At 44.0% G+C, this 20,709-nt stretch overlaps 1 protein-coding gene across 2 annotated transcripts in view; it reads left to right on the forward strand.

Annotated features, from left to right (window-relative positions):
- Znf521 (zinc finger protein 521) overlaps positions 1-20,709 on the forward strand; it is a 271,829-nt gene that overhangs the window by 98,082 nt on the left and 153,038 nt on the right. For both annotated transcript variants that reach the window (XM_019210649.2, XM_010643688.2), the window contains exon 4: positions 16,148-19,500. In XM_019210649.2, coding sequence (XP_019066194.1) covers positions 16,588-19,500 — 2,913 coding nt within the window. In that variant the 5' untranslated portion in view covers positions 16,148-16,587. The remainder of the gene's footprint in view (positions 1-16,147; positions 19,501-20,709) is intronic.

Consider the following 20,709-nt stretch of genomic DNA (forward strand, 5'->3'; position numbering starts at 1 on the left):
GGGGGGGGGGGGAGGGGGGGAAGGGGACTTCTTGTCTCCCTTTTTTTCCTTTCCCAGGGAGACAAAGTTGGTTTCCCCTGGAGACTGCTGCACAGTACATAAGCGGAGGCCACATGTGACACTATGTAAGGTTAAACTGCAATGAGACTACAGCCAAATAAGAGGAGATGGAGAAAACTGTTCAAACCGGATACTCACTACTGTGAAGATTAAAAGAGGGCCAGCCTGCAAGACATTTTCCAGTTTCTACTAATAATGTAGCAACACATCCGTAAAGGAAAAAGTAGGATTATCCAGTCAGGATGAAGCAGCTCTAAATCAATGGGAGCTCTCCCGGGCAAGGAGGACTTGGGATTTCAATGATCATAGTCAAGAGATGTTACAAAAGAAACATTTCTAGAAATTCTCTTACCCTTACCAAGGTGAAGAAATCCCTCACCAAGGGCTGATTAGATCAACAATTGATTTGGATTCATTGTGTTGAAGAAGGTAAAAGTCTAGTGTAAGCATTTGCAGAGTGATAGTGTATCCATTCCGGTCCTTTGAGAACCTCTCGCCTCGCAGAGAAGGCTGACTGATGTGACTTTACCTCGGTTTTTCAGTTTGTCCCCTCCAACATTTTCTGTTTAGGTTTGTCATTCGTATTCCCAGGGCAGAGCAAGCATCAGCCATCAGGGGAACTGGACACGAGGAAAAACGAGTGACACAAAATGTGTCCCTAACATAGCAAGTTCCCAGTTCCCAACAGGTACCACTGCAAAACTTAAATCTTGGGCATTGAAATAATCCCACCCTCCCAGTAAAGAAGAAAGTTACAAATTAAACTCATTTTGTGAGAAAATAAAATTGAGGAATCTATTCACAGATACAGTAAAACCATAAAAAATAGGATATAGCAAATATGCTTTGAGGACAGGCTTTATGTTTTAGGTCGGGATTGGTATTTGGGGGTCAGTGTGAAAAATCTTTCAATCTTTGGTTGGTTCTTGTGGAGGCTAAAACATTTCAAGGTGAAAATTTGAGTTGATCCTAAAATTTCCTCTTGTGTGGCTCAGCAGATGTGAGTTTGAAAACCCTGGAAAAAGCACGTTGAAAGAACCTGCTCAGAAGAGATCATGGGGGTGGATTTGGTTGATGACACAGGCTATTGAGTCCTTCCAGAGAATTGTTTGTCTTCCGTATTTAGATGGCTTTAATTCCTCCAAATTGCTCCTTGAATAATAGGAAAAAGGCAATTTGAATTTCAGTGACAGATTGGACATAACAGGTTGCAACTATTAGGTCTAATTTTACCATACTGAGAAATAAAATTGCCTAAACATAAACATCGATCACTGATGCAGTAAATTAATTTGTACAGAAAAAGTAGTTTAACTGCAGTGCACATTAAACATAGAAAATTTTCAAAATTACTGCTCTCTGAATTAATTTGTACACTTGTTTACTTGTTAAAAGCACGCATAAATTCTTTTTTCTAAGGCAGTGTGGGTTCAGATAGAGTAAGATAGAAATATAAAAAGTGGCAGCAAACAGACATGGGAGGCATGCAGAAAAAATATTCTTCTTTCATTTTCTTTGTGTTTAGATGCTAATTAGAATGTGCTTTGTTTTTAAATCTCCAGAGAATCAGTAGAGACGCACCTGTCTGCCCTCCCACCTTTAGCAAGATAAATGTGACATTTCAGTAGCAGTGACTTACATTTGTTAAGAATGGGAGGTACAGAGTAATTAGAAGAGTTTTACGGTCTGGTTCCTGGGTGAGGTTTCAAAGTTTTCCTGTGGCTTAGAACTGTTAACTTTGTCTTCATGAACAAGCTGAGCCTTGGATTTCTTTGTGTTTAAGCACTAAAAGAAATCAGTGAACATGTTTCCGCTGTTAACCTGCAGTTCCATTGTGGGGAATGCTTGGCAAAGTTTGGATAGTATCTTGTAGATTGTCCAACCCACCATGGAACCGGAGCTGGCAATGCAGTGCAGTGTGATAATATCTTCTGCCTACGGTTTTCAAGGACAGTGGTTCGATTCAAATACAATTCTGATAAGTGGCAGGTTTTCGTGTCTTTAATGCCTTGACAAGGGCATCACTCTCAGGAGAGGGAGGTGAAGCCATTTAAACGAGGATTCCGTCCCTGCTCCTTTGTGCTGACACACTAAGATAATGGACAATTAAGAGCGCCTTCACTGCGGGTGAAAGTATGGGGTTATCACTAATTTAAAGGAGCCCATGGGGTCCTGGGGTAGGAAGGAGACGAGGCGTGGGAATTTTTAAAAGGAATATAAAACACACAGATGAGGCACCTAATAATGGTGCCCATATTGCTCTCTCACAGGTGATAATGGTGAGTGATTGGAGTGTTCGAACTGTTAACCTGCAATTCCATTGTGGGGAATGCATGGCAAAGTTTGGATAGTATCTTTTAGATTGTCCAACCCACCATGGAACCGGAGCTGGCAATGCAGTGCAGTGTGATAATATCTTCTGCCTACGGTTTTCAAGGACAGTGGTTCGATTCAAATACAATTCTGATAAGTGGCAGGTTTTCGTGTCTTTAATGCCTTGACAAGGGCATCACTCTCAGGAGAGGGAGGTGAAGCCATTTAAACGAGGATTCCGTCCCTGCTCCTTTGTGCTGACACACTAAGATAATGGACAATTAAGAGCGCCTTCACTGCGGGTGAAAGTATGGGGTTATCACTAATTTAAAGGAGCCCATGGGGTCCTGGGGTAGGAAGGAGACGAGGCGTGGGAATTTTTAAAAGGAATATAAAACACACAGATGAGGCACCTAATAATGGTGCCCGTATTGCTCTCTCACAGGTGATAATGGTGAGTGATTGGAGTGTTCGGTATTTCTTGCTGCACTCTTTTCTAAAATGCTCATCACCTTTGGCAGAGAGTACAGCAGAAAACTTCCTCCCGTGCAGGCTGGCTCATGGCAAGGCAGGCGAGTGCAGATACTAAAGGGATTTGCTTTGGGGGAGTCTGGATTAGGCTTCCTTTTGTGGGGCTCAGTAGCTTGACTCCCGACCGTCTAGGGCAGTGGTTGCGAACCCCACCTGTACCACCAAGGGGCCCCAACCCTGGGAGGGTCTGACTCAGTTGCCTGAAGAGGCAGCCAGTGTTTGTAAAGCTCCTTGGAGAATTCCAGTATGTGCGTAGGGTTCAGGGACAGCATTGCTGAGTTCAGAATGGAAACCGCAATCCTCCAGACTCAGGTCTCCTGGACGACTGTCTGCTTATTGAACCTATGTGCATTGTGTGTTGCTATCAGAGAAGATGTGCGCTGCATATGTTTCTAACAGCTACTTCATGGTGTTGTGTGTTGTGTCGGTCCTATGGCTTGGCATTCAGGCACATCTGGGAAGTTCATTTTCATTGGGCTTCTGTCTCCCACAATCTCCAATGCTCCTCTAGTTTGTTTAGTTGCTTCCTAGTAGAAATTGGGGCTTCCTCCTCTTTGAGGGCACAGATGAGGCAAGTGTGCACTTTCTTTATTTGGGGCTACCGTGCAACTATGACTTGCGCTCTGTTCCTAGTTCTGGTAGGGCTGGGTGCTCCGTACGCATGTGGATTTGAGGGGAAACTTCTCAGAATGTTGAGCCCTAGGAAAGGTGAAACGGTCCTGAGTATTTCTAAGCTGAGTACAGAAGCAGTTAACCGATTTTTCTTTTGATTTAAACTAGCACTTGTCTCTAACAGCTCTGAACAACAATAGAGTGCAAAGCTTCTGATAAGTATGGGTTCTCCTAGGCCTGAAGAGATGTGTGTGATAAGATAGCTTGAGAAAAAAAAAAAAAAAAAAAAAAAAAAGAGAGCTTGAGGGAAAGGGACATGGGGGTGGTGCTCACTGCTTTGACTGCTAAATACCCCCTGGTAGCTGGAGATAAGACACCTTAAGACCTTAAACAGGATATAAATGAAGCCAATAAAAATCATTTGAGATCGAGCCCTCATTCTACTCCCCTCCTGTTTTCATTCTGACAGCAGAGGGCTTAATTTTCTGTGTGTATGGTCTGCCACACTACCTGTGGCACCTGGGACATGGCGGGGGATGGATAGGAGGCAGCTCAAAGAACAAGGTGTCTGTAATTTTTGGGGACCTCTCTACCGGAGGCCTTGAATTAGCAATTCCAGCACTGCCTGAGTGAGAAGTCTCCTAGACTCTATACAGGAAACTCTCCTCTCCTTTCCTTGCTTCCTGCTTCAGATTCTTACTTGCTTGGTGTTTAGTTTTATGAAAACTTCTTGCTATGTTGAAGTGGTTCATAGGGTGAATAACTTGGACAGTGAGCACTGATATTTCTCATCAAGCTGATGCAACCTGAAAGTAGAATTATCAAAAGTTTCAGAGGTAGACTTTTAATGACATCTCACCCCATGATAGACTGGATATAGGACAGTGGCAAACCACGTGGCTGAGGTGAGTAGGAGGCTGTACCATCATGGTCTGTGTAAGTGCACTTTGACATTTGCACAGAGATATGATCGCCTAATGATGCATTTCTCAGAATGTGTCCCTATCTTTCGGCAAGAGGTACAACAGGGCTGTTACTCAGCACCTGTATCCCAAGTGCATAAGGCTGAGCTTTCCATACATGGAACTTTGTCTTACCAGCATAACTGAACATTTTGCTGCAGAGATTTGAAGTATGGCATTCTACTGAAAGTGGGAAGGAGTGAGTGAAACGATGGGGAGGAAAATGAGAGAAGGGTCTCGCTTTCTTGCTGTGTAAACTGTTCCTTGGAATAGCTGGGGTTCGACGTGGCCTTTGAATGAGGGGGAGAAAGCTTTCCATTAGAGATGCTCGGGCATGAGCAGGAAAGATGCAAAGACAACAGCACTGCATTAGCCTCCTCTAAACAAAGGATTTAGACGTGAGTCTGTGGAAGGAAACAATCTGCAGTGGTCTCAAACTTGGGTGCACAGGTGAGGACTCAAGGAGTTTCCCCAGAGTTCAGAGCCAGGGAGGCTGGGGAGCAGCATTTCGCACAGTGGGGCTGCCTGCGGTTGATGGGTTATACTAGTGAAGCTGCCCTGGGGTGGCCTGGTTTTGACGGAGGTTCAGCTTTTGGTTTGGTTGCACGGAGCCGCAGGAGCTGCAGTCGTGACTGAGGACGGGTAGCTGAGGGGGTGGGTGAGAAGATCCTTCTTGTACCTCACAGTGACGGGTGGCCAGGAATGTGTCCCTAGAGGCAAGAGGACGAAGAGGGTGGAACATGTGCCTGTTGGAGCCTACCTTTTCTTCCACTTTCATCTGTCAGTACCTGATTCAGCCACCCCACCCCACTCAAAGGAGAGGATGGGAGTGGGGGTCATCTGTTGTCAGGGGGAGAATTGGAGAAGAGGAGAGTGTGTGTGTGTGTGTGTGTGTGTGTGTGTGTGTGTGTGTGTGTATTTTCTAATCAATAGCCTGAAGTGATGCTAAATTAAGAAATAGGCTGTTAGAGATATAGGTTCATAAAATTGTTAGGTGATTTTTGCTTTCTTCTACACATATAGGAATACAAATGTCCACTAGACTGAATTCACTTTGCAGTGTGAAAAGTGACATTTTTAAGAAAAGAACAATGAAGCCAGGTGTGGTGGCACATGCCTATAATCCCTGCACTTGGGAGGCTGAGGCAGGAGGATCGCCACAAGTTTGAGGCCAAGCTAGGCTACACAGTGAGTTCAAGGCCAGTCTGAACTATATAGTGAGACTCTGTCCCCCACAACAACAACAACCACAACAAAGCACAAGGAGAATATGAAATACAATTTAAATTTATCGTTTAACCCTATAAACCAGATGATTCACCATTGGGCTTGTTTTGTTGTAGGAGTGCTTTTAATCAGGAAGGACCAGGGGAGGGTGAGTTGGAAAGTTTCTGGCACACAGAGGCAAGATGTTTCCCTGGGCTAGGGGGATTTGAGTTTTGTTTTTCTCAGTGCCATCATTTCCTGTTGTTGGTGTAGGGTTGTGCTCATTCTTGGTGAGCTATCTGTTCACTTGTAGCATTAGCTCTTTTACCTCTGGAAGCCAAGATGTCTCATCGATATTAAGTCTTCTGTTTCATGTATATGAAAAGTTAGGGGCGGACAGCCTTCTCTTTCTTTATGCTCCGAGCAAATTCATTCATTTCTTTCCTTCTGTCCCTCAAATCAGACCCAGAGGTATGCACAGCTTGTGCCAAAGGAAATCAGCTCATCTTTAGAGGAAAGAGTCAAGTTCAGGCTAGGCGGATCCCAACCAGCCCTTTGGCACCAGCAGCCAGGATCCCAGAACCTGGCTAGTGGGTTTTAAGTCAGTGAAGCTTAGAAATCGGCTTGAGGGGAGGTCATACAACACGTCTTGGACATATATAGAGTGTATTGCTATCTGTGTCTTTTTTAGAAAGGCAAAACCAAACAAACATAAAAACATTGCCGTACATTTCCAATGGAAATTTATTCAGTGTGGGCGTACCTCACATGTGGAATAAGAAAGTATGTATTAAATTCCTTATTCTCTGCCTAGAGTTTCTCAATGTACTGTGATTTAAATCGCGTGTAACGTAGTTAGGCTTCATGGATTTTCATGCACTCTGCTGTTGCCGCGTGTGTTGGGTGCCAGAGGGTCAGGGGTCAGCGTGCCATCGTACAGGGAGCACAGGCGGGGTCCCCAGCCGCCCCGACTCCAGTCAGCTTCATTACCTGGCTTGTCGCTGTGGTTGCACTGCCTTGCATTCTCTTCCTATGCGTTGACTTGGTATTTTAAAGTGATCTTGGATGTAGGCAAAATGAAATGAATTGTGTGGCGCCATCATGAGGATTTTGAGCCCTATGTTGGTATAGGGACGCTTGGTAAGGTATTTGATCTCAGCTTTTTATATGTACACATACCTAAATTTTTAAAAATGATTATATATTATATATAGAGAGAGAATCACGAAGTCTTCCCCTAAAGAAGTGTTTCAGTGAGACATGATTACACAACAGATAATTACCCAGATAAGTGGCAAATAACTATGATTAACACTTTCGTAATGAGAAGTACATAAACTGTTGGAAAAACTAATTTGGCATAAAGCATCTCGTCTATTCTGAACTCTTATTCAACTCTGGATAAAAATACTCATACATGCACACACTGTGTGCTGAAATTTGGATTGGTACTGGCTCCTATAAAAAAAATTACCAAGGCTGTTATAAGGAAAAAAAAAATGACACGATGACTGGTTTGGATTTTATTTTCCTATGCATTCTAAAGTGGAGATTCTAGGGGAGAGAAAACTAAACTCGGAAGAAATAGGGTACCTGGAAAACCCATCAAACTGATGATCAGATTTATTTTCAGAGTGGCTTCTTTCATATTTCGTTAAATTGGATATGTGAAATAAAATCTGTGAGTAAACGTTTTTTGATTGATCAGTATGGATGTTTTGTCATATCCTGGCAGAGAAGTTATTTTCAGAAAATAGTTTTGTCCTTTTCAGTTCCTACAGTACTTTTACAATCATTGTCTGAGTTGAAATGAAGGAACTCCTTACATTATTTGAGTTACGTGAGATGTGTTCTCCCTTTTCAGTTTTAGTTTCACTCTAACTACTCATGTGAAAGTCAGTGATTCTGCTGAGAACACTGGAACAGGTCTAGTTGGTGAGGATGCACTGGGGATTGGCCCTCCTGCAGGCTCCTTCTCATGCACGAGAGGTCAGAGTAGCCTGGCATCCCTGAGTTTTTTTGATACTGTGATCAGAAGTTATACGATGGCATACAGCTTGCGCATAAAATGTGGAAAAGTGAGGTGTGGAACACAAAGTTCAGGAGTCGCAGCTGTGGGGTGGTAGGCTACGTCGGCGCACCTGCCAGCTGACTCCGTTTCACCCCTGCTCTTCCACCTGTGTGAGTCCCCCTGTGCCGTAGCCAAATGAAAGGGGGCGCTGCACACCTAAGCATTCCCATCCTGTCCCTTCCTAGGCACGTGAATGTCAAATCAAGAACACAAAGTCCTGTCCTATTACAATACCAAATGGATCATTGTAGTGACACGCCCCCCCCACCTTGTAACGGCTTTTTCTACTTTAGCAAACTGTATTTATCACTTTACTACACAATGAACCCACAGGAGGTGCTAATTGTTCATTAATTAAATTTTAGCCTTTCAACACTTTTGTATTCTCCAGTGGCCTTGTCTGCAGCGAAGTACACAGTGCGGCCTTTTTAAACTGCCGAAAATTCAAGGTGGCTTTCCTGCTGCCGTGGTTACTGCACAGGTGAAATAAACACATTGCAGGATTATCACGATTCCTCGTGACCCACAGGTTTCCGGCCTTGGACCGAAGATTTCACGTTGGAAAAGTACTCAGCAAAGTGTAGTCTCACATGACAAATCACTGTGTTACCGCAGACACTTTGGGATGGCTTGGTTTCTTTGTTAGGAAATTCTGTCGCTCTATGGCTAGTCTTCAAGAACACTGTCAGTGTGGGGGAATGAACTTTTGGGATCCATCATTCCGTAATGAAGCCATCGCAACTTGCTTTCTGTAGAGGGAGAATCTTTATTGTTTCTTCGGTGAAAAGGTAATCTAAACCATTTCTGATGAAGTACCTCGGTGACACCTTGACATTCAGTGAGTATTTTCCAGAAGAGGTGGCATTAGAGATGCAGACGCTTCATACCCCTGCAAGGGCTCTGGAAGCAGGACACAGCTCACCTCCAGGAGTTTCTAAATAAGCAAAGTAGCGAGTTATAGGGTGGTGGTGTCATTGCGGAATGTGGCTGCAAGACTTTGAACGCAGGCCGGTCTTGTCCTAGGGATTTTACTCCCGTAATGTCTTAATCACAGCTTGCCAGTGTGAGTAGCTGTTAAGCAATGAGACACTGCACATTGATTTTCTAGATATCTGTAGGTAGCACTCAGAAGATGTTTTTGTAGTTTTGTTTATTTTTAAACAAAAATGCCCTTTAAGTCATTTGAAATCATGAGACTCTCAACATGAAAAAAGCAACAACACAATTATAGTTAATTGTTCTTCCTTTGTTCTCTCTTCTCACACATCAGTTAAAAGTTGAAGGTAACACTGGCTTTCGTAGTAGTGGTGATAATTTAGGGCATTTTTATATTTTTGTAATTCAGGAAAGTTTTTTCATACAGTGTCACATTTCGTTCTTATAATGCTACCCATGAGGCAGGCTGGAATTTTTCTATTGTAGACAAAAGAACAAAAATTTAGTAACTTGTAGAGTTCACCGTCAGACCTGAATACATACAGCCTAAGTGCTTAATGTTAGTTAAATAAATGTTAGTTAAATAAATAAGTGAATTCAATAGGCAATGAATGACTGTGTCAGGAATTCCTTGTGGCACAAGGTCATTTATAAACACAAGAGCATTTCGTAAGTAAGAATGGCTTCTAGCTCTAAACAGTAGAGAGAAAAAGAACAGAGACCCAGGAGACCTACTGAGGTGATGTCTGTCGTTATTAAAGGAAAGATAACCACGTTAAGCAGCTGAGAACAATTCCAATCTCAGCACTGTAAACAGATGCGTGTTGCATGATGGCCTGTTACAGAACCGGAAGAGCTTGGTGTATACCATTAGTAGTATATATTTTGAAGTGAGCCAAAAGATATAAAAAGCCGACCTCACCCACTCTGTAATGGGAAGCCACTTTTCCTTCTGCCTGGTTTCAGAAACACGACCTCTCGATTTCCATGTGAGAGACAGGACTGTTCGCTCACTGGTTTCACATCAGCCTTTACCTCTGATTGGAGAGGTGGAGTTAAGTGTGAACTGCTTAAAAAATGCAGTGTTTTCGGTTTAATTTGGCTGCAGAAGATGAAATTCACTGAGCTCCGTCTGTTCAAATGAACTTTAAGCGATGGCAAGCAAAACATTTGTCCTCCTCAATGTTCACCCAATGCAGATGCTTGCGTCTGTGAATTACAGCATGCTGGAGAGCCAGGGATTACCTAAGCAGAACAGAGAAGTAGTAACCAATTCTTATTGCTGAAGTTGGCTCATCCAGAGTGTTAAAGGGCTGCCGGGGGAAAGTGCATCTCTTTTTTTTTTGTTGTTAGGGAGTATTAAAAAGAGAAAAAAAAATTAACTTCTGAGCTCTGATATCTGGAATTCATCTTAGAACTGCATTAAAAATATTCACTACCAATCCCAGACCCCACAGCTGCTATCACTATGGGAAACCACCTTTCCCCCATAATCTAACTGTTAATGCATTCCATTGGTTCTCCCAGAACAATCGGGAATACTACAGAATTTAAAAGCACCTGTGAATGATAACTAATTTTAAAGTTCACATTTCTCTTTTGAACACCCAGTAAAGACTATTCACTTTCAGGCGGTTAAGTAAAGCTATACGATAAAGCAATGAATTTAATATGGAACTATTGATGTAAAAAGAAAAAAAATCAACACGAACAGAAACAGAAAAAGAAACATGAAAGTTAAACAGTATTTGAGTTGCAATTTTTTCCCAACACTGTTGGTATCTCTGTTGAGAAAGAAGGGAAGCCACTGTGTGAGAATCCATAATGGTTTGTTAAAGATGACTTTATACTTTGCCGATTTAAATCATGACTGTAAAAATGCATTGCATAATTTGGTTAGATGATTTTAAATCTGATGGTGTAAACTCGTCAGTGTGATGGCCCTGTGGTAACACAACAGATACCTTTGTTACCTGTATCTAGGAAACCCGCATTTCAAAGCACCATTCTCTTTAAGTAGCACTGAATTTCTCTTCATATTTGTGCACACCTGTGTGTCTCCCACGGGACTCTCAGCTTATGTTAAGGTGGCTCAGGTAGCTAACGAATGAAAACAGTGCTGTGAACTCTACTGGGTAAGAAAATTCACAGCTGCTCCATTGACCTGCTGGCAGAAATAAAGACTCATCTAAGGAAAGGAGAGGAAACCTGGAACTCTGTTTTGGTCTTATGCTTTAACCTATTGTTTGACACTTTAAAAAATAATCCACCAAATTAACTTATTATGATGTTAAATAATGCCATGATTGTATTGCTGGTGTATTAAGAGGAAGAGAGGTAATTTCAAAATTATATACTTGGCTTCAGAATTACATAGAAACATACTTGTTCCAAGGTTAAGGTTACTTGTCTGTGCAGACCCAAGATTACATCTTATGTATGATAATTTCATACTTGGAACATAGTCAGCATGGATTTATAGTCCATTAATTCTTAGATGTTACTATTTATATTTTATTTTCTTGCTGGCTATATATACAACTGTGACTGCTTAAGGTGCTGAAGATTTCCATTGGGCCAGTCTTTAAAACTGGTATTCCAGGGGTTCCATTCAAGGAAAGAAAATATTAAAATGTGTTTATACATAGAAGCTTGCACGTGGAAACAGAAATGCATGCAGCACTTATAAATCTTTTTGTTTACCTATGCAGCTTTTCTTCTAGCCATGATAAGGTGCCCTAGAAACATTCACTAATCTTTGTAACACCCCAGAGGGTAAGTAGAGAGAATTATTATCTTCATATTGCAGGTGAAATACCGAGGTAAGGGCAGATTAAATGACTTGGTCAGGTCACTCACCAAGTCAGCTACGAAACTAGAAATAAAGCTCCAGACTCTTGACTTTTACTTCTTATTCTGTGTCCTGGTGCTTCCCTCCACAGGCGGCCCAGGCCTGTCGGTATCTGTGTTTCTTTTTTCCATGAGGATGGAGAAAAGTAACCATGATGTGACTCCTGAGCCTGGTATGTGTATTCTTGCTTTGTGGCCCTTGCACGCACACACAAGATGTGAGTCCCCAAAGATCAGTTAAGATATGACGCTCCTGTTCAGTGAACAAGCTCAGGGAGCTACAGGATGTTGGCAAGCCAGCCGTGAAGATGCAGGTGTGTTGAAAGTCTCCAGAACTTTGGAGATTCCGATAATTTCTTTCCCATCTCAAGTTACTCTATTCAATTTTTTTTTTTTTTTTTTTTGGTTTTTTTGAGACAGGGTCTCACTGTGTAGTTGAGACTGACCTGGAACTCACTATTGTAGGCCAGGCTGGTCTTGAACTCACAGTGATCCTCCTGCCTCAGCCTCCTGAGTGTTGGGATTATAGGCGTCCACCACCACGCCTGTCTCTCAATCCACTTTCTTACTTTAGTTTCTCCTTAATAACTACAGGTTGCCTATATTGTTGGCATTCACAGCAAAAAGGCTCAGTCCCTGTCCTCAGAAAGTGTGGGCTTTACACTAATTAAGACTGGCTTTAGGAAAAAAAATAAACACGCGCATTCCTCCCAGCTCTCCTGCACATGTCCTCTCTCTCTCATTCCTTCGCCCTATTATTTTTATTTCTGGCTGCTGCAGTGAGGCTTGGAAGCCAAAGCATGGCCTAGACTCTCGCCGTTTCTCTTCCACAGTGGCAGGATAAGCACACATCCTCTCTGGCCTCCCGCTGACGAGAGTGCTCGCCAGGCCGTCCGCAGTAGCCAGGATAAAATCAGGTTCAGCGTGCGCTTACTCCTCCCAGGGCCAGCGCAGGAAAGGCTGGTGGCTCACGTGACAAAGGTCCTCTGTGCTCTGGTCCCCCTTTTCAGTGGGATGACTCCGAGGATGACTTCATTTTTCTGTTCGCGAGCACTTTCCCCCATAAATATGATGGAACAGGTGTTGCTCTGCCGCTAACTGAGCTTCCAGCTGTCTTCCTCCGACACAGACCAGCAGAATCTGTTGTTCTGTCCTTGCGGCAGCCTGGAGGGCCGTGGAGCCCGAGATGGAGGTCTTCCTTGCAGGATACGGCCGATTCCATGCCAGGAGATGGTCGGGAAAGTCTGGCCCGCTAACAAAGACAGGCCTTCAGCGGCTGGGTGTAGTTCCAGCTCTGCATCCCCTCTGGCAAGAGCACAGAGGCCACTGCACTGCGGCCAGCCAGCAAAATTAGGAAATAAGGACCTCTTTTATTTACTCAGGCTGCTGAATCATGGGCATTCCTGTCTGCTTGGAGGAAAGTCAGGCGGCTCTACTTTCCATGGAAAAGTCTCAGGAGTGTTCGAGACTTTCATCTCCGAGTGTTCACACACTTGTTTTAATGTGCTTTATGGAAATGGTGAAACTCAGCAAGTACAGTCGCTGTAGAAAAACATCTGCACTCGCTATGCACACACATTTGCATCTTTAAATAGACTTTTAGGCCACAAAGCTGGTTTCCAGCAAAGTTTTTTTCTTTTTTCTTTTTTTTTCCCCCGCCTGTAAGAGCTTATAGCTCTCTGAGAGTCAGCGAGTGTACAATGATTGATTCCAAAAATTAAAATTTAACATGGACATGTTAAGTAGTTCACATTGAGATGCAGAAAACTTGCCGTAGCACAGAAAGACAGTCCTTCCAAATAGCGCTAGTGTGTGCTGAAGGAAGAAAAGTTCAAGTTGATTCTGAAAACGGAGTTGAAAGAAGCCCCCATAGATTCTTCTGCAGTTTGTAAAACACAAACTGAAATGATTTAATCTGTATCAGCTATTTAAGCACGGTTTGTCTTGTGACTGCCAGAAGGCTTAAATTCACGGGGATGGGAAACTACCCAAAGACTTAGGTAGATTTGAGCGACTGTTTGCAAAAACACCACCGCCATGCAAATCTGGGAGAGTCTGATGCCCATGGAATGCGGACCAGGCTTGCTGGAAGTCCGTAGTCTGTGAATTCCTGCTGTGTCCCTGGGTAATAGTGGCAAAGGGCAGAAAAGTAAACTGCCCAGCTCTCTTGAACTCCACTTAAAAACTTGATCCTAACCTTCAGTTCACTTGACATGTCTGCAATTTACAGGCTTAAGAGAACAGTTGTGAAATAGGCACCATCAGGCACGGACCACGGATGGGGACCTGATTTAAACACGGTGTCGGGGATCACACGCTTTTTACAATTGCTCTGTAATTTTTTTCCTATTTGTGTAATAATATAGCATGCCTGGACCCAGCCTACAATTTAATGATAAATTCAGTTGCTGAATTTTCAAGCTCAGTAGTTCTTTCCTCCCAGTCTAGATGCATGACAAATTCTGATTCACTGCTTTCCCCAAATGTATAAATGAGGTGATGTGTTTGAAAATATTTTTAAATGAAACAGCAGGATTTAAGTGTAAATGATAGATATGAAATGTGGTAAGTTTTTATCTCGAATGCTGAGCAGATTTAGCAAATAGTAATTTTTTTCAATTAGAGGAAATATCCACATCTTTACTTTGCTTCAGGGAGACCAACTGTTAGGTGCCTTGATGCCTTTTTAAGGGGAAAATAGGTCCTCATTGGGGTTGTTTGGGTTTTAGGATTTTTTTAAAAGTTATTTTTCTGTGTGTTGGGTGGTGAGTTGTGCTTAGCTACATATGTTCTCGATGTATTTGCTTTAAATATAAATCTCAGCTGCAATTCTCGAGCCCTTTCTGAGGCTGGAAGCATGTTGGGTTACACAGTCCTGTGAATGAGGATGCAAAATCATGCGGTTTTCCACTCCTATGGCGGAGCTTTGTTGCAGTGGGCAGGGATCCAGGAGTGGTGTTTGGTTGTTTTCTCAGGGTGAGAGGGCTGCCATCTGGCATTGATAGTGAGACGATGTTGTCATCAGTTTCTGGATGCAGGAAAGGAATGATCCTCATCTGTTTCCTGAGGATAAGGAAGAGGCTGACAATCTAGTAAAATCTTGTTACCTTAAAGAAAGCAGGCATTGAATTCATTTCATAATGCTTGCCGCTTTCTGCTTTTATGTTCATCATTCAGCTTGCTAGTGAACTTTAGCTTGGAAGAATTTAAACTTTCTTGATCCCGTACTCATTAATGGCTATTAGGCTATTGTAATAATCTCCGAATTGAGCACATTGTTCCAACAGTAACTCTCCTCGTCAGCCCTCCTCCAGGATCCTTACTCTTCTGTATTTGTGGAAAGTCTTGCTCTTTCAGAAGGTGAATGCTTTTAAAAATCTCTTCTGGTATTCAACAGTAGTTTGTTTGGAAAAGCAAAGAAGAGGTTTCACAGCCCGTTTTGAGAAGGTCTCTTTCCACTTGGATGTTAGAAAGTCCTCAGAAATCAGAGTGCACATTTGCTAAGGACAGAGTTTTAAAAAAATAACACCCAAAATAAATACAAGGTAGAATTCCTTTATGGTTAACTTGCTAAGTTTATATCTGGCTCGCAGTTTTGTTTGTCTTCTCTTTGTTACTCATAAATCCTTCAGCATTTACCATAATCATTTATCACTTTTCCTGTTTCCAGTTTTTCACAAGTTGCTTTGTCTCTGCTCACCTCAAAGTGCAGGTCCTGTTTAGCTAAGGAAGTTCAAGCTGCTGAAGCTTTTTGCAAAAGGAAGAAATGGTGGGCCACCTCTTGAACTTTCCAAACAAAATACACTATAAAATCTGGCCCTGGTGAAACTCTCATTTTTTTCTTGATCCTGGCTGATCCTAGCTACATGTAATATCTAGCAGTACCCTTCTAACATTTAATAATCCATTTTCTGGCCTATGCTATTCGAATCTTTCAGTTATTGAAGAAATCCTGGTTGTCTTTATTACACAAGACATAATTATTATTGTGTTTTCTGTCTTCTTTCATGTGCTTACTTTTTAATATTTTTTTGCTGAAAGTAATAAGGTCTGTATCAGTAAGAACCCCATAAAAGATTTTGGTCTTCAGAATTGCCTTTTTATAGAAAAACAAGGAAAATGCAGAGGGAATTTTTTATTAAATATTAGACATCTGGGTTGACTGCGTTAATTTTAAATCATTCCTGTAATATTTCTTCTTTTCATTTGGTTCTTCAGATGTTCACATAATATGCAAATCATTTTAGAACGAATACAAAAGAAACATTAAATATATTAAAATCTGCATTTTAATAAAATTGTCAATGTGTAATATATATCTCCCTTCTTCTAAGGAAGAATGGTAAAAAGTAATAAAAGGGTAATTTAGACATGGAGATATTTAATATCTTTTTTATATTTTACCACCTAGTAAAAAGTAAATGTAGAATAAAAGCTTTGGGCTCAGGTTTGGAAATGTCTCACTCAAACACTCTATGCCCCCCTTTTCTCCCCCCATGGAAGGTTCAGCATGGTGCAGCTGTGTGTGCTTGTGGCCACAGTGTGGTGGAGTTGCTCCGGAGTCCCTGACCCTGGCAGTGAAATGTCTCCTTGCTTCTCCTTGCAGATGGCGTGGATGTTGAAGACGATCCCACATGCTCCTGGCCAGCCTCCTCGCCTTCTAGCAAGGACCAGACTTCCCCCAGCCATGGAGAAGGTTGCGATTTTGGAGAGGAAGAAGGTGGCCCTGGGCTGCCATACCCGTGTCAGTTCTGTGACAAGTCGTTTAGCCGCCTCAGCTACCTAAAGCACCATGAGCAGAGTCACAGCGACAAACTGCCTTTCAAGTGCACCTACTGCAGTCGGCTGTTCAAACACAAGCGGAGCCGAGACCGCCACATAAAGCTGCACACCGGGGACAAGAAGTACCACTGCAGCGAATGTGACGCTGCATTCTCCAGAAGTGATCACTTGAAGATCCACTTAAAGACTCACACATCCAACAAGCCATATAAATGTGCCATTTGTCGCCGTGGGTTCCTGTCCTCTAGCTCCTTACACGGACACATGCAGGTTCACGAGAGGAACAAAGACGGCTCCCAGTCTGGCTCCAGGATGGAGGACTGGAAGATGAAGGACACTCAGAAGTGTAGCCAGTGTGAGGAAGGCTTCGATTTCCCGGAAGACCTCCAGAAGCACATTGCCGAGTGTCACCCCGAATGCTCCCCGAACGAGGACCGAGCGGCCCTCCAGTGTGTCTACTGCCACGAGCTCTTTGTGGAGGAGACGCCCCTCATGAACCACATGGAGCAGGTGCATGGGGGGGAGAAGAAGAACTCCTGCAGCATCTGTTCGGAGAGTTTCCACACGGTGGAGGAACTGTACAGCCACATGGACAGTCACCAGCAACCGGAGTCCTGCAATCACAGCAACAGCCCCTCCCTGGTCACAGTGGGCTACACCTCCGTGTCCAGCACGACTCCAGATTCCAACCTCTCAGTGGACAGCTCAACCATGGTGGAGGCCGCCCCGCCAATCCCAAAGAGTCGAGGGAGAAAGAGGGCTGCTCAACAAACCCCCGATATGACCGGCCCCTCGAGTAAACAACCGAAAGTTACATATAGCTGCATTTACTGTAACAAGCAGTTGTTTTCGAGTCTTGCAGTTCTGCAGATTCACCTTAAAACTATGCATTTAGATAAGCCAGAACAGGCCCACATCTGTCAGTATTGCTTGGAGGTCTTGCCCTCGCTCTATAACCTAAATGAACATCTTAAGCAAGTGCATGAAGCTCAGGACCCAGGGCTGATTGTTTCTGCCATGCCTGCCATAGTTTACCAGTGCAACTTCTGTTCTGAAGTTGTCAATGACCTCAACACCCTTCAGGAACACATCCGATGTTCTCACGGCTTTGCAAACCCTGCGGCTAAGGACAGTAATGCATTCTTTTGTCCCCATTGCTATATGGGCTTTCTCACTGACTCTTCCCTTGAAGAGCATATAAGACAGGTCCATTGTGACCTCAGTGGCTCTCGATTCGGGTCTCCAGTGCTTGGGACCCCAAAAGAACCAGTAGTAGAAGTCTATTCCTGTTCCTATTGTACAAATTCGCCAATATTCAACAGTGTTCTTAAGCTAAACAAGCATATTAAAGAGAATCATAAAAACATTCCCTTGGCCCTGAATTATATTCACAATGGGAAGAAATCCCGGGCCTTGAGCCCTCTGTCTCCTGTGGCCATTGAGCAGACATCGCTGAAGATGATGCAGGCAGTAGGGGGCGCACCCGCTCGTCCGGCGGGAGAGTATATCTGTAATCAGTGTGGTGCTAAGTACACGTCTTTGGACAGCTTTCAGACTCACCTGAAGACGCATCTCGATACTGTGCTGCCAAAACTGACCTGTCCTCAGTGCAACAAGGAGTTCCCCAACCAAGAATCCCTGCTGAAGCACGTGACCATTCACTTTATGATCACCTCGACCTATTACATCTGTGAGAGCTGCGACAAGCAGTTCACGTCCGTGGACGACCTTCAGAAGCACCTGCTGGATATGCACACCTTCGTCTTCTTCCGCTGCACGCTCTGCCAGGAGGTGTTTGACTCGAAAGTCTCCATTCAGCTGCACTTGGCCGTGAAGCACAGCAACGAGAAGAAAGTCTACCGGTGTACTTCCTGCAACTGGGACTTCCGCAATGAGACCGACTTGCAGCTCCACGTGAAGCACAATCACCTGGAAAACCAAGGCAAGGTGCACAAGTGCATCTTCTGCGGTGAGTCCTTCGGCACCGAGGTGGAGCTGCAGTGCCACATCACCACCCACAGTAAGAAGTATAACTGCAAGTTCTGTAGCAAGGCCTTCCATGCCATCATTCTGCTGGAGAAGCATCTGCGAGAGAAGCATTGTGTGTTTGAGACCAAGACACCGAACTGCGGGGCAAACGGAGCCTCCGAGCAGGTACAGAAAGAGGAAGTGGAACTGCAGACCTTGCTGACCAACAGCCAGGAGTCTCACAACAGTCATGATGGAAGTGAAGAAGACGTGGACAGCTCCGAGCCTATGTACGGGTGCGACATCTGCGGGGCGGCCTACACCATGGAAACCCTGCTGCAGAATCACCAGCTTCGGGATCACAACATCAGGCCCGGGGAAAGCGCCATCGTGAAAAAGAAAGCCGAGCTCATTAAGGGGAATTATAAGTGCAACGTGTGCTCTCGAACCTTCTTTTCTGAAAATGGCCTCCGGGAACATATGCAGACCCACCTAGGCCCTGTCAAACACTACATGTGCCCCATCTGCGGAGAGCGGTTCCCTTCCCTTTTAACTCTTACTGAACACAAGGTCACACACAGTAAGAGCCTTGATACTGGAAACTGTCGGATTTGCAAGATGCCCCTGCAGAGTGAAGAGGAGTTTTTGGAGCATTGCCAAATGCACCCTGATTTGAGGAATTCCCTGACGGGATTTCGCTGTGTGGTGTGCATGCAGACTGTGACCTCCACCTTGGAACTCAAAATCCATGGGACATTCCACATGCAAAAGACAGGGAATGGGTCTGCTGTTCAGACCACCGGCCGTGGCCAGCACATCCAAAAACTGTACAAGTGTGCATCCTGCCTCAAAGAATTCCGTTCCAAGCAAGATCTGGTGAAACTTGACATCAACGGGCTGCCGTATGGTCTGTGTGCTGGCTGCGTGAATCTCAGTAAGAGCAGTAGCCCGGGCATCAGCCTCCCGCCCAGCACGAATAGACCAGGCTTGGGCCAGAGTGAGAATCTCGGTGCCATGGAGGGCAAAGGCAAGACAGGGGGACTGAAGACGCGCTGCTCCAGCTGCAACGTGAAGTTTGAGTCTGAAGGCGAACTCCAGACGCACATCCAGACCGTGCACCGAGAGCTTGTGCCGGACGCCAACAGCACACAGTTGAAAACGCCACAAGTGTCACCCATGCCCAGAATCAGCCCCTCTCAGGCGGATGAGGTAACTTGCCTTTCCACCGTTTGCTATTTAACCTCCTCAAGAAATCATCCCACTCTCTGTTAGCACTTTGCACAGCCTTCCTTACTGTCCTGTGCCAAGGGATGCTTCGTTTGAAAAGCGGTGTTTTCCCCCCCCATAACCATTACCTAGCAATTACTTCCTCCTTGATAAGCAGCATTTTGGCTTGAATGGTGCAAAATAGGACTAATTCCAGTCTCCCTAGGTTATTGTCTTCTCTATGACTGAAGAGACCAACACTCGTGCCAACACCCCCGAGACCTGGAATCTCAGCATAGCTTCACCACAAGTTGAAATCCCCAGCTATGACTTGTGTGCATGGCAGAGAGATAATGACACAAAAGTAAGATAGTGTGAGCCAACAGGCGGGCTTAGAGTAAATTAAAAAGAATATATACATATTGATGGATAACAGATTGGGTTGGCGTGGCTTTTTAATTCCATGTTGTCAACATTCATTGTTTTTCTCTGTCTTCTGAGTCATGAGAAAAATTATTTTCTCACAACAGGATTTTGAAAAAGCCTCTACATTTATTAAGCACCACAGGCCCATTGTCTCGTTAAAGGCACTGTCCCTGTATTGCCACTCTCTTTGTTTCAAAATTAGTATGTTTTCTGCCCTCAGCTTCAGAGTATTGTAGATTCATGTTTCCTTTGCCACAACGAGTACGAGAAACAAGTTCATTTACAGTGAAATAGTTTTATAAGTCAGCATTTCTAGAAGCTGAGGTGAGGATGGCTCCTTTTCATGTAATTTCTTTCTGCTTTATCACCTGGTTTCTAACAGCTTTCCCCTTCCCTACATGCGCCTATCTGGAGATCCATCCAAATGAAAACCCTGGGGAGATCCTTGTCCCTTCACTTTGGGGTTACAGCATTTTCCTTATCTTGTCTCTGCACGCACCCCCTCTTGGAGGGCTCCCCGCATCGTGCCCCAGATAGCCATCAGGCAGCTGGTAGGGGAGAGCGGAGGAGGGGACACACAGCCATCCTCACCAATGTGGCACCTGTGTGACAGGCAGACCCCCAGACCTTGAAGCTGTTCTCCCTCCTCTCCTGCTCAAGTAAAGCTGCACTTTTCTCTCATTTAAAGAAATGAAATCCTTTCAAACTGGTGAAGACAGCTGAAGGAATGAAGGTTTGATAAGGGCTCATGTGTTGGATCAAATACAGTGGGGTGTTTTGAAAGAA

Source organism: Fukomys damarensis, unplaced genomic scaffold, assembly GCF_012274545.1.
Source record: "Fukomys damarensis isolate Sample0158 unplaced genomic scaffold, DMR_v1.0_HiC HiC_scaffold_30, whole genome shotgun sequence".
In the NCBI taxonomy this organism is placed as follows: domain Eukaryota; kingdom Metazoa; phylum Chordata; class Mammalia; order Rodentia; family Bathyergidae; genus Fukomys; species Fukomys damarensis.